Source organism: Pipra filicauda, unplaced genomic scaffold, assembly GCF_003945595.2.
Source record: "Pipra filicauda isolate LSUMZ 115617 unplaced genomic scaffold, ASM394559v2 scaffold65_size3143899_pilon, whole genome shotgun sequence".
In the NCBI taxonomy this organism is placed as follows: Eukaryota; Metazoa; Chordata; class Aves; order Passeriformes; family Pipridae; genus Pipra; species Pipra filicauda.
Window position 1 is genome coordinate 1,840,120 of NW_024104820.1, and position 14,702 is coordinate 1,854,821.

Genomic DNA, 14,702 nt, shown 5'->3' on the forward strand with positions numbered 1-14,702 from the left:
TTTGCCAACCTGGAAATTTACTACACTGCTAACTAGATGCCTCTTAATAAATTGGTATATGAAGACAGAGAATTTATATGGTGAGATAAAAGGGATAGTTGGTTTCTTCATCTATAGAAAATCTGCTAAATATGGCTGAGATTTATTACTGCACCTTATTGTTAAACAAAAGCCAAGTTTCAGGGCATCCTCCGAGAGGTGGAAGTACAGTAGGAGCAAATCCTGAGTAAGTTGAATTATGCCTTTCACAGATAAAGGCATTTTTCACAGCACAGCTTATATCTTTCCAAAAGCCTGTAAAGAAATGGAATACAGATAATTACTGTACAGATTACAGAGAAACTCTGGTACCACCACTACAACACTACCTGAGACAGCATTCATAAAGCACAGATGAAACAAACTCTGGTACCACCACTACAACACTACCTGAGACAGCATTCATAAAGCACAGATGAAACACATTGACCCAAATACACTCCTCCTTCCTCTGCCATCTGTTTGTCTCCTGATAGTGATGGCACGGTTTCAAACCTCAGCATGTTTGTTATGAAAAAGTGTCAGTATTTTGAACTACCTCTTTTTGGGGTAGCCTCAAATTTAAATATATACCAAACATTTCAGATTTTGATGCTAAATTTTTACCCAAATATTTCTTGTTACCATTTTACTCACCAAAATCTTGTGACATTATTACACAGTTTTCATCATTATTTACAAAATTGGGTTCGTTTGGAGCCCAGGCAACATAGTTCACGGGGGTCTCATCCAGCCATCTGGAAGAAACAAGGGGACAGTGGCTGCCAGACAGACATCTCCAGCAGTCAGTCACAAGGTCTGCTTAGACAGAGGGCTGAGCAAGGTATCAGCGGTGACCAGTGGGTGAAGGCTCTACATATCCCAGAGAGGACGTAGCCCCAGCATTACTGCTGCTTCTCATCTGTCTAGTACTATCACATTCAAGGCCCATCAGCAGTCCATGGACTTCCTTTGCATCCCAGAAAGGTGTCCTCCTGAAAGTCTTCTACAAACAGATTGTTAAAAGAGGTTCACTACCAGAAATTTCAGAAAGCCTATTGGATGAGATGTTGCTTACTCTTCTTGCTTCCAGCGCACATAACTTGAACTACTGAGATTAATCTGATTAAACATTTCTATATACTTTTAATCAAAACTTCTTAGACTTTCTCAGGCTTTCTCAGACATTGGAGATCTGGTCAGAGTAAATCTCATCCTTAGGTCGATGTCTAAAATGAATCGGGTGAATAACATCCTAAAACGAGCTGCCTCTCCTCACTAACTATGCAGATTTGCTTGGGTGCTTAACTCAGTTCTTTCAGTGTAAGATATTAAGTAAAATGAGTCAGCCTGAACTTCTATTGGGTTTGCTCTCCCAAATTTGGAAAAAAAAAGACATTGCTTAAGTATAGAAGTGTTACACTTCTGATGCAAGACAACTTGTGAAAACAATCCAGAGGCCAGTTGCACAAGAGTTACTATCTTGTAAAACAAAAACACACACAAATGCTCCCTAAAAGCAAGATGAAATTACCATCATTTGTTGTCCATTACCAGTTTTCCTTTACTCACCTGAATTTCTTATCAAAGCTGACAACTAAGCCAATGAAATATGATTCCCATTTGTCTTTTGTGTAACTCTAAAACAAAAATAATTAAAAGTTAAGCACTAACTCTTCCTCAACATCAAGCAAAAACCTGGAAGCCAATTAACCATGCCTGTGATTATTTCTTCCTATTTCCTTTTTTTTTTGTCCCGCAGGATTTGAGCCTCAGGTAAGAATAATGTGGGTTTAGACCCAGATTTCAAGCAGGCAACAGGGATATGTGGAACATCCTAGAGTAAGGAACTCAGTGGACAAGAAAGCAATAATCACTGTGCTGAATACTACATATATTAGAAGAGATAAGCAACCTAGGCATGAACTATCCTTTTGTACACCTTTAACGTTTGCATGCCATTTTTCTCTACCTATTAAAAACAGCAGTAATTTCTTTGCAGGTCCTGAGCAAGTCTATTGTTCTATAAATAAACAATGTGGGACAATAGCTCAGGACTGCAGCCTTGCCGAATAGTTAGGCTGTTTCTTTTATCATCTACTCTGCTTCAAAATTCAATTTTAATTAATAGGCTCAGTGCTTACATATTTCCATAGAAATTGTCTTTTGCTTTCATTGTCAATGACAACAAGATCTGCAAAGTTCTTCTGACAAATTCTCCGTGCTTCTTCCATGTGGACATGTTCTCTGCTGAAATAGTACTGCTTATCTTCATATATAATCCATCCATCACTAGTGGATTGATATTCTGAAAGATAAAGAATCATATATAATACATTCATAATCTGGTCTGTACGAAGTCTGAAAACTATACCATAATCAACTTTTTGAAAGAGGAAAAGATCCTACCAAGTTTGTAGTCTGGTACAGGTTTTAGCAGTGTACCTGTAAAATAAAAGATCATCATGAGCAACATTCCAAATACAAAAAAGCAGAGGGGTTTGCTTTATGTAGTTTAACATGCTTTATATAATAGAGGGAAAGAAATTTCAACAATGAATTATGCTAATGCATTTTCAAGAATTTAGAGCACATATCACCATATTAAATTATGTGTATAATTTAGAAATATTCATCTAGTGAAAAACATGTATTTTGCAGTATATATGTATCACCAAAAGCAGTGACTTAAACAATCCAGAATGCACAGTAAACTCTTGGTAAACTGACTTTACTATGAAAAAGTATTTTAGCATTTTTCTTGACATGCTATGATTAACTTTTTTTTATATTCTTGGGACTAGAGCCAAAACACATAATCCAGCCAATATAGTAATTTCTAAATCTTATCTACATCATAGTAAACTATTCGCAAGTACTGAAAGCTTAGTTCTTGTATATTGTTAATACTACACATAATTTCCAGTGTCTCAATGCATTCCTCCTTTCCTGATGTCTGTTTTTAAGAGTTCTGTAGAGCCAATAGATATGAAACTGAAGTTTCTAATTACAGAATGGACCAGGAGGAAGCAATTAAGCTGCTACTATTTCAGAGCCAGCTATAGACTCTCAAAAGTAGCTCTGCTTTCATTTGGATGCCTGTTATTTTGTACTTCTGGACTACTAATTCTCCTAGATTTCTCCATTTCTTCTGTGGAATAGAAATGACAGGAACACATTAGTATAAAAATGACAGGAACACTTTGATGAGAAATAAGTGGGGAAAAAAAATGAAAAATTGAGTAAAATTCTTTTGGAGTCTTTCAAATATTTTATTCTTAAGTAATTAATGAAGAACAAAGCTAAAATTATTTAAATATCTTAATTATTACTTTACAGACTTCTTGTCATTTTGATTTTATTGTTTAATCCTAACATAGCTACAGCATTCATTGGTTTTCTGAAAAATGAAGTATCTCATGTAAATATGTGTCTTAAGTGAATATGAGGGATTAACATCTGAGTCTGTCTTCTCTCACGTTAATCATCATATAATCTAGACTTGCAATAACAAGATCAATTTCTTTAATTTTTCTTGCTTTTGAAAGGTCATCTAGGATCAAGATAAATTGATCAGAGTTTTTGTGTCATGGTTTCTGAAGTACTTGTGAGTAATCTCACCAAGAGCAGAGAACCACATCTGTATAAAGCAGCAAGTTCAGCACACCAGATAAGGCTGCACAGGATGTGCTGCTTCAAGCTGGTGTGCAGAAATCAGTGTTTGGATGGTACATTTGTGTGACTAATCTACCCACAAGGGAACAGTGATTCTTCCTTCTTGATTAAGCAATTTTTCAATGTTACCATGGTGCCTCATTCACCCTTTGAGGGTAATGGTTTGTTGGTAGTCATCAAGTATTAGACATACTCAGTGTTTTTTATATAACTGCTTATCCCTTCCCCTCCCTACTGTGCCTCCTACTAGTTCCCTGTGTGCATCCAATTTTCTTTTCATTTCAAGAAGCTTGTAAGAATCTCCTTCTCTATAGAGATGCACACAAATACTCAGTTTACAACCGGGATGTAGAAATAGGACTGAGTAAACAAAACAAATTCTTTCATTATCACTTGTCACTTGTGGTCTTCAGCCCATGCAGACCCCATTTTCCACTGACAGGCACCCCAACATACATCAGCCAGGTCCGTTTTATGACCCTGGTGCCAGTTTTGGGAGTCTTGGTGTTGGGGCCTTGCTTTCCAGGCAAAGTTGGTGGATGCAGGAGTCCATCGGGGTTGCACCAGACTCTATTTTTGATCAGCTTTTCAGAGTTTCCAGTTCCTATAGCAACTGATCACTCTCTTTAGTTCCCATTATTTGTTTCACAGTGGGAAGCAAAGCTTTTGTCTCTGTTGTACAGAGAACTCTAGTGTCCTGCATCTTTGGCTATCCTGGATATGCCTGAAGCAGATAGAAATACAGGGAGGAGATAAAAGGAGAGGAGATAAGTACCTTTGCTTTGCAAATTTATTCAATCCATGACAGAAGGAGATAAAGCCAGAGATAAAGTAATAGGGACATCTTTAACTTCCTGCATCTGAGTACAATTGAAATATCTCAATACATTTCTCTTGCTTTATGTGTTGCCTTCACTATAACCGGTTTTAAAATGAACAATTCCCAGTATTTTTCTTCCTTTCAATTTGTTTGAATCCATAAAATTTGCTTTTGAAACTTGGGTTTATTGCTCCAGTTAAATGAGGAAGTAATATACCTTTTTTTGTTTCACAAATCCAATTAAGCAAATGTTCACAGCGCAAGTCGTTCCAGCGCATTTTGGGTGATCTATTAAACATAACACAATGTTCAAGTTCTTCACGGTTGTTGGGTTCATCTTCATCCCAGTTCTCATAAACTACCTGTGTTGGAAATACATATCAATTACCATGTGATTTGAGCTGAGTAGAAGTAATTGAGATTGCCAGTATAACACAATTTCAGTATCTTATCATCTCAAATGCCTTGTTTATGGGATCAACAGGAGTTCAAATAGGTCTGAGAGGGCTGTGAAAGTCATGATAATCAACTGAGTTTCCCAGTCTCTCCCTGAAGAAGGTGCAAAGATCACATGGTACAGAAAAGCTGATGAAAGAAAAACTTATGGGTGGAGGGAGTCATGTTTACCTCACTTTGTGAATATTGGCAACCTGACTTCCTGTATTGCTATACAGCACTGTCTGTTTTGGGATGCTGTGAAGGTCTAAGAGCATGGACTGTTGAAGATATAACATGGTACCGGGAATGAAACAGAGGCAATTTTGTACTTCCATTAGTGTGTTAGGACAGTGCACTGGAACTATTCAGCTGCTGAATTAAGGGTTGCCATGCACCTGATGAAGATTTAAAGAGATTGCAAAAGATGGCATAAAAAGATGAAGATCTTTATATAAGTCGATTAATATACAGCAAATAAATACTCACAGGGGAACCATCAATCCAAGCAAATCCTTCATCAGGATTTAAGAGAAACAAACCAATCCAGAAAGCCTGAGTGTTCAGTCCTTTGTCCCTAAAATAATTCATACAATATAGATAAATGCGTGTAGAAAGAGAGGCCGTGACATAAATGCTGGAAAGCACAGACATGCTGCTTTCTATCACACCTGAACTGGAAACTGTGGCCCATAGCCAGGCCCATCCCCTGCACTCTGTCAGGGAGTTTTATAGTGCTCTGTACTGGGACAAGTCTTACCATCTTTGAATATTAGGTAAAGGACAAGTGATGTGACACAGAGTCAGCTCAGGCTCCCGTGCCTGTGACTGCAACAAAACTCTTGGCTGTAGTATGAGTTCAAAGACAGAAGCTTTAGCAAAAGTAAAACATCAGTAGAGTTATAATACAATTTAACTAATAAAAAATAGTGGAAAATGCTTTTCAACTGCTTTTATTTGCTTCTTGGCAATTTCTAATTAGTTTATTTAACAGTTCATGCTATTTATCTTGTCATACCTATGAACCAAATAAAATAGAGTCCTATTTCATTCACTGCATAACACGAAGGTTTCCCTCTACAAAGATTTCATACTCTAAAGCAAAGAGACTTAACAGACAACACCACATTCAACTTCTCACAATACTGAAATATATTAAAATGAAGAAAGGTGAGATCACAAAAACTTCTCAATATGACAGTTTTTAATCTATTTGAGAAAGTAAACCTAGATTCATCACTATATTAAACACTTTTGGTTAACTAGTTGTATATTAGATGTCATTGAGATGTCTTGGTATTATGGAATACAATCATAATCTAATTTGGGGGGAAATAATGTCATAGCTTATCATGAGCAAGACATGGCATCTACAATGCTATAAAAATTAATTAAAATTAATCACTGATTTCAGGAGTCTTCAGTTTATAGTCAGAAAAATTTCACATTAAGTCCGTGCATTTTGGTTTACATTACAGAGTAGCTGAAGGGGTTTTTTGAATGAGTTGGTTAAAGTATGAATTACAGCCAGTTACAAAATATCACAGAGCTGAACATTTTATTTTCTCCCTTTTGGCAGAGGGACTAACTTCTTAAAAGTTGATCAGATCTGGACAACAGCCTTGATAAAAACCTGTGATGCAAATTTCAAAAATATCAAAGCCTCTTTGCTTTGCTCAGCCTCTTGCTCAGCTCCAGATATATTTTAAGGAATTTTGTATTTAACATAGCAGGAACATGAAAAAGAGCTGTTATGCAAGTACTCACGATGCTAATTGCCATAATAAAACTTGATCTTCTCTTGTATTGATTGTGACTAGATTTCCACCTATTTCTCTACAGAATTCTTCGGCCTCAAACCAAGACTTCTTTTGGTTTCCCTCTCTCACAAAAAACTGTTGAGAACAAAAGATAAAAATAAATTTCTAAATGTGCAAAGGATATAAAATACGTGTAATTAAAATCAGTGTCACTTTATTCTTGAGTGAGACAACATAACATCTGCCAAAACCTTTAATATTAAACATTAGAAATGTAAAGTGTAAGTATTTTTTTCTTAGCATCATCTATTTTAAAATAAGCCAAGAGTAGTATAGGCATCTGAGGAGAACAAAAGCTATCAGAATGTACAGAGGAGAAAAAAATAATCTATAATCTAACTGGAATTTGACCACTGAAAGGTTCAAAGAAAGAGAAAACTTTAGCCATGACACTTCACAGTAGAAAGCAGGAGATTTTTGAGAAATTGAAGGTGAAGGGAAAGGCAATAATTTGGAATAGAAAAGATAGTATGGATGGAGAAAGGTATTTGGGAGAATGTGGGCCGTGGCCGGGGAAGAGGTTTTTGCATGGTGGTGCAAGCACACAAATAGCTGTACTTTTTGCTATGAAGTGCATGCATTCTTGAACTAAGGACATACTTACTGAATAAAATGCTTGACATTTTATTGAAAGGATAATCAACAATTTGGTAACTGGTGGAACCAATACAATGTTAATTAGGCATGGCACAGAAGCTGAGACCCTTGTAAATACAGAACTAAAATCAACTCTGGCCTCCCAACAGGCAGAAAGTCTCAAGAAAGTAAGAAGATACTTATATAAAGAACTGGAAGAGCAATGCTGCAAATTTACTTTTCTTTGATCTATTTTGCCTTTTCTTTCTCTGTATTTTTTTTCTTTGTAAAGGCATTTAAGTTAAATCAAGAGAATGCTCAAAAGCTTTGTTTGCTGAAGAGTCACCAACTAAACCTGGATTTAAAAGTGTCACTAAGAGTATTGCATGCTGTGTGAGAAAAGGTTGGCAGAGGGGCATGTTTTTTCTTAGAAACATTATCTTTTGCAAGTGACACTGACAGTTCTTGAGATGCAATACTATGTTTTTGCTGAAGTTTGAAACTCCTGGAAGCAAATAAATTAGGTGAGGTTCTCATCTGGCATTTAGACAAGAGAAAGCATATTTCTAGCATTCTGTGTTCATCGTTTTCTGCTGTTGACTTTTGTTATATTTGATGGATTTTTTCTCTTTTTTTCCTGTCCTCGAATACCAAAGAGAAGATCATTCCCAAAAAGTGTCCCAGCATCACAGAAACCCACGCTCAGGCTCACAGTGCAGGGAGACACACACTTACTCTGAAGCACGAGTCTGCCTGGGAGGATCCATCCCAACCTTCGGCACAGGTGGCCACAGGGACCTGTCCTGGAGGAGCAGTAGGTGGCACTCCCACTGCCCACTGTTTGCAAAGATAATTTGATGTCTTCTCACAGCTAACAACATCCCATAATCCAGCTGCAGTTCCCATGGCAACACACCCTTGCTCTTTTCCTTTGTGATATGGAAACAAAATGAGTAAAACCAAGCCTTAAAAGATTTCTAAGGAATGAGACCTATGCTTTTATTCAAAGATGCAGATTATGCAGATTAAAAAAATGTCCTGGATATAAAACTATTCTTATACCTCCTGCCAGAGGCCAGATATGGGCCAATGAATCTCACAGACACAGCTTTGCCAGAATCAGAGATTTGTAGCTTTAGAAAACAAATCTTCCTTATCTTGCCACTGCAGGGAAATCACAGGGCAAATGGCTCTTGATTATATTTACATATGTAATAGATGATCTGACAACTACTTTGGTGTACTATCCTTTTAATTCAATTTCAAGAAGACTGATACCAAGTGCAACAGGTTTGTTTTAAGGCATAATTAGCTGGTGTGAAGGTCAGAGCTCCCACATAAGTGGTAATCGGTATCACTGAAATGCAAAACAGCTGGATGGCTGCTGCTCATTTATCCCATATGCACCTCGTGGGTCAAAAAACTGCCCAGAATATTTCTTCTAAATCTGATGAGTTGTTATTAACTGTTATTAACTGGTGTTGAAAAAACTTGAAAAAAATGAGACCATTGACGTTGTTAACTCCTGCACAATATTGCCTTCAGTCTAACCTATTAAAAATCTGTTTCTGTACAACTTTGACTTACACCAACACCTGACACGCAGCTGTGACAGTGCTTGTTGCACTGATGTCAAACACAGGTGTGAGCCACTGACAGCTACAGACAGAAAACATAGTGCCCACTCTAATTTCTAACTCCAGGGGATTGAAAATAGAAACCCATGTGAGTTGCAGCTGCACTCCTGTCACAGGGTTTGAGTCCATGCAGAATTTACCTGGCATTGCTGTGTTCCAGTGTGTGAAGTGAGGAGTTTCACCATTGGTCCACCTGAAACTCCCTCGTTCTTCTGTGTCAGAGAGACCAATCCAGAAATACTCTTCAGACCTCAGCCCCACCAGACTAACCAGAAAGGTTTGCTCATTTCTGCAGCAGAAAACAGGGTTAATTCACAGCCTGTTACCTTGCAATATTGATCTAAATGATACAAACAGAGTTATGCTAATGTGATCCCAAAGCAACAGCTCCTCAGTGAAGTTCAGGCAAAACCTCAGTAGGCTTTAAACTGCAGTCGAAAGAATTTCATAAGGAACAACTTTCTCTTTTCAGCTAAAGGCATCTGAAAGGTCACAAATCACTGCTTATATGGGCTTCTAGTTGTATTCTACTATTTTCATTGTCTTGCCAAATCTTTGAGGTGCCTCAAACAGACCACCAAGACAGGACCAAGCCGTCAGCTTTGCTAGCCATCACCTCTGACGGCAGTCATGTTCCTCAGAGGCCATGAAGCCTGCAAAGCCTGGCTGAGATTTGGGTAGGTTAGAGATTATACATTCTGGCTTCAGGAGGAGGCAGGTTCTGGGGAAGATTTCCCACATTTGTTCAGAATTTGGCTTAGAATGTAGTTTAGGAAAATATTTTTTTAAAGCTTTCCTTTCATAATGCCGGAACACCATTCAACAAGCAGATGAAAAAAAACCAGAAAACGGAAAAAAAACAAAACCAAAAAAACCATCCCCAAAACAACCAAACCCCCCCCAAACCAGAAGTTGCTTTAATTATTAATTGAAAGATAACAGAAAACTCTTTAACTCAAGAACCCCCTCGAATATGAAAACTGCTATAATAAAGTAGAAAACCCTAAAACTTTGGGGTGTTTGGTTGGAGGTTTTTTCCTGCATGGATGATCTTTATGTGGCTTACTACTATAAATTTTTTTGAGAAGTGCTGATAAAACTCTTTAAAGGATTCAAAAAATGGACACATTTTGCAAGTTTCTCCATTAAAAGCACTGATTTTTTTTAAAAAAAATATTTTCCCACCTGCTTTCCACCGTAGCTAGATAAGCTTTGCTCTGTTCACATGTCTTATTTGCTTCTGAGAACGTCAAAAGTGCAGAACCCACCAAGTAACAGTGAAAACCATATCTTTTCCAACCCTGTGACAAACATAAGGCTTTTAATGTGCAATGGAAAGAGACTTCAGTGTAGAAGTTGTTCTACTCTTCTGTGTATAAATATTCAATGCAGCTGAGCTTAAAACCAAGATGAGACTGGGCCAATCTGTTAATAAATAAAAGCTATTTTTGGTGCTGTTCACTCCTACAGGAGGCTTTTTTTTGTTTAAGGGATGACATTAACATCTTAGTTTTCATCTCTTTTACGTGTACAAGAATTTTCAAAGAAAATTGTGACTGTGATATTTGCTATTGCTTTGCAGTGTTCTGTAAGGATAGGATTACACAAACTGAGTCTGTGAGGAGCCCATGATTCATTCAGGGTGACCTGCAGCTCCAGCTTTCCAGAGCTGCAGGATAAGATATAATGAAATACAAAATTATTGCAATATGGAAATTAATTCACATACAAGCACAGCCTCCCAAAGCTGCCCCTGCCATCCCCAAGTGCAAAGGGTGAGATTTTCTGAGCCACGAGGAATCCAGATAGTGCTTGTTTGTAGGGAGGGTGGAAAGGAGGAATATCAGTAAAACACTCCTATTTCTTCCTGCTCTTAGAGAGAACTGTGCTGACCAAAACAGATACAATGGTTTTCTGAATCACAGGGTGGCTTATCTGGAAATGGAGGGAAAGGCAGTATTCATGTACATGTAAATGAATCCGACTTTCTTGAGAATTTTCAGAATAAAAATGAAAAATGCACATATATTAGTAAGTTGCTAGGAGGAAAAAATTAGATCTCCTCAAGAGTAGATTTTCTAGAAGATACAAACACAGTATCCAAAAGAAACAAGAACCCGTAAATTAACTTCTGCACATTTTTCCAAACGTTATTATTTATGAGACAGCATTTACTTTCTGGCAGCCTGGGTCCTCAGTTGTCTCTTTTTCAAAGGATTGTGATGAAGGCTTCTTTTTACAGATGTAACCAAGTTGCTTATCACAAACATTAGTTGCCCAGTATCCATCCTAGAATAGTAGGGAGAAGAAACAAATGTAAAAACAGGGCATTCATAAATATAACTAGTGTTTTTCCTCTTTCTTCACAAGGCTGATTAGAGAGTTATTAAAAAAACCCCACATCTGTCAGTATTGATTTAAAATCCTTTTAATGCTGTTTTCAGGTGAAAGAAGGAAATAAATAACATTGTTAAATCTCAGCATTTCTTCCTATCATAACTATTTAATGAGAGGGTTTGTAAAGATCCACCTCATCTGGGGCTAAGGTATCTGCTTTTAAAGTAGGATTATTTCACTACACCTTTAGAAAAAAGATCAGTTAAACTGAAATTACGCACATCTGATAGGGTTGCAGTAAATCTATTTTATCCATCAAAGACTCTGAATATGACTGATGACTTAAAAGAATAGATTATGTAAAAGATAAAATTGAAATAGGAGCTTTTTCTCTCCATGAAATCTGGTTTAGGATCAATTCTATTGATGCCTAATCCTGGCAAGCATTAGCATTATTTTGTGATATAATGGTTCTTTCAATAATAGCATGTCTTTCATAGTAGCATTTTCAATTTGTTTATTTCAAAATTCATTACACTTTTTTGTGTGCATGTACATGCATGTAGATATATCAAGCAACCATGTTTAGCAAGAAAATAAAGTTTCTGAGTCAAGCAGTCAGAAATACTATAGAATTTTACATTAGTTGACAGGGAGGTGACAGCTGAAGAAACATGCCCTAGTGCCAGGTCTCCCTGCCTCAATACCATGCCTCAGTGATGTGACATTGAGGGACATAATGGTCTATTGGATTGGAACATGAAGCATGCAAATAGCATATAAGGTACTCACACAAGGTATTAACTAGTTCATCCCCATTCCTCTCCCAGAGCTTTAAACTTTTTCTGTACTGCAACCAAGGGAAAGAATATAACATAAAATTTCTAGATCAAACTTTTCACCAGATAAGGAATTTCAGAAGACAGCACTAGGAAAATGCTGCCTCTCTCTTTCTGATCTCTCCTGACTTCTGAACTTCTCTTCTGGTTAATGCCAAATTTTGGAGGAAAACTATTTAAAGTTAAGATAAAGAATTATACATACGTAAGCATATCATGTAAGTGATTTCAGGTTGATATAGTTATTAACTTACATTACTAAAAAATGAGTGCATGCATATACCTGCCCCTTCATAACAACACAGTTCTCCAGACCATTCCTGTAGGTGGGATGCCTGCGTTGCCATTTGGTGAACGTCACAGGAGTCCCGTCACTCCACTCGAAGTAGAAGTGAGTCTTCAGGTCATTCAGACCCAGCCATAGCTCTTCTGTTGGCTCTGAAGCATGACAAGAAATAGGTTTGCTTACTGTCCACTGTGCAGTGAATGTTTTCATATGCTGAACAAGCAGGGACTGATAAATTTGGGATGTGGTACACAAGAGGTAGTCTTTGTGCTTTAATAAAAACGCTGTTTCCCTCTGAGGTCTGTATAAGATGTCTTGTGAAACGGCATCAGATGCCATTCAGAAATGCTGAGTTTAATAAACATAAGGTTCTTTACAGCTGGCAGAAGATTTTTGCAAACTTTCTGTGATTCAGAACAAAATGGTCTTGAGTATGGAGATAGTGAGTGGCTGGAAGTGTCCCACCTCTCATGAGATCATATTAAGTCCAAGCCATGAAGACACCTGTTAGTACATCTCCTTATTAGGGAAGCATTGGAGGATTTGTATTGGCCCATCAGGTGTGTTCACCAAGGCCAGCATCTGCAGCAAGTGTCAGGACTGGTTACTGCAGACCCAAGGAATATCGGAAATGAAAAGATATTGTTTTCTTAGAAGGATATATAGCAAGAGGTTAGCCTCAGAAAGAGGTTTTAATCTCAGCAAGAAGTTTATCTTCTAGGTTTGGAGCTCAGTAATGAAGCCATTGAACATAGAATGTAGGTGCCAAAAATGCAATCTTTAGAGATCTTCATGTGTCTCTGGGAGGAATACCTTTTTTTTTTGTTTTCTTCTCCTCCTTTATAATGTTTTACAACGTAGATTATTTCTTGATAAACATAAAAATGTTTCTATGTTTATGCAACAGCAACAACATAAATGAGCACAATCAGATTCAGCCTTCCACTTATGATATTTCAAAGGAAGCATTAATATTTAATGTGAAGTTCCACTTTTATGTTAGGGATGGGGCAATCCCAGTACAGGCCTACATATATACTCACTGTAACCAAGCTGTGACACTAGAAAGCTGTATTCAGCAATGTTGTGGATGCTTGCCAAATCTCCATCTTGGTTCTTACATGAAGTCAGAGCATCTTTCCATGTTTTGGGGTGCCAGTGAATGCTGTAGCAGTGACCTGCGTATGGCCGCCAACCGTCTGTGCATTTAACCGGCCTCGATTCCCCTAAAATCCAAGAACAATTTTTCAGAACAAGAGAAAAACAGAAAACACTAGAAAGAGGTCTCTCAAGTACTCTTTACAAAATTGGGACTAAATGAATAAATATAAAGCTGTAGTTGGCAATGCAAAATATATTCAAGTGGTAACCAAATATCATTAAGGCAGAGTATGCTAAATATGCAAATAGAATGATGTCTCCTTAAACAGAGAACCATTGAAAAATGCTCACATTATGTGGGCAATGCAATTTGAAACAATGCTCTGGGAAGAAAGAGAGACCAAGGCAAACATCAGCATCTCCTCTCTTAGTCCCTCGGAGACATTTGGTCAGTGTGTCGTGGTTTCTGTGCTGCCTGTGGTGGCTGACATTGGGCTGTGCCTGCTGCTCAATGGTTTCTTGCAAACACACATATTTGTCAGATATGGAAGAGCATAAAGTAATTCTTTGGTAACTGCAGGTCACTAAACCTTACAAATAAGCAGAGATCTGGTACTTTGCATATTAACTTAGTGGCTTTTTTATTACTTAGATTCCTAAAAACTTACCTTAAGCTTACTTTAAAAATAGAACCCTGCATTTCTTTTTAAGGTTAATACAGCAATAAAGATTTTCTGAAATTGTTTCTCTACTTTCTTTAATAAAACTTGTTCTTTAAAAGTAACTTTAATACCATTCCCAGACAACAGTTGCCAGTGGATCCCTCCTGCATGGGACATGTTCATGACCATGCTGTTGGGTTGCGGTGGCCCATGAATGCAACAAGGTCTATATCAATGTTGTTGCTGCTCCTGCTCTGCTTGTATGAACCCAATGCATTGCATAATGTTGACATTAGATGAGAAATATTTTTCTTATGAATATATGAGTAACTGCAATTACTTAATTGGAGTAAATGAGAATAACACTTCTACTGTATTTATGCAAATTTGCCTTTTGGCATTGGCTACCATGACAGGGCAGCTTCCAGCTCTCTTGCGAGAATGAATGATGGAGTGATGGAACAAAACAATAACATTCTCCTATGAATGTTTAATA

General features: G+C 37.4%; 1 protein-coding gene across 1 annotated transcript in view; it reads right to left on the bottom strand.

Moving 5' to 3' along the window:
• Positions 1-14,702, bottom strand: part of LOC113987640 (macrophage mannose receptor 1-like) — a 30,675-nt gene that overhangs the window by 11,483 nt on the left and 4,490 nt on the right. Inside the window, exons 6-19 of the mRNA XM_027720582.2 lie at positions 13,487-13,669; positions 12,441-12,595; positions 11,157-11,270; positions 10,167-10,282; positions 9,122-9,270; positions 8,080-8,273; positions 6,716-6,843; positions 5,438-5,525; positions 4,731-4,875; positions 2,428-2,463; positions 2,163-2,326; positions 1,591-1,658; positions 676-776; positions 155-294 (exon numbers count right to left, since the gene is read on the bottom strand). Coding sequence (XP_027576383.2) covers positions 155-294; positions 676-776; positions 1,591-1,658; positions 2,163-2,326; positions 2,428-2,463; positions 4,731-4,875; positions 5,438-5,525; positions 6,716-6,843; positions 8,080-8,273; positions 9,122-9,270; positions 10,167-10,282; positions 11,157-11,270; positions 12,441-12,595; positions 13,487-13,669 — 1,781 coding nt within the window. The remainder of the gene's footprint in view (positions 1-154; positions 295-675; positions 777-1,590; positions 1,659-2,162; positions 2,327-2,427; positions 2,464-4,730; positions 4,876-5,437; positions 5,526-6,715; positions 6,844-8,079; positions 8,274-9,121; positions 9,271-10,166; positions 10,283-11,156; positions 11,271-12,440; positions 12,596-13,486; positions 13,670-14,702) is intronic.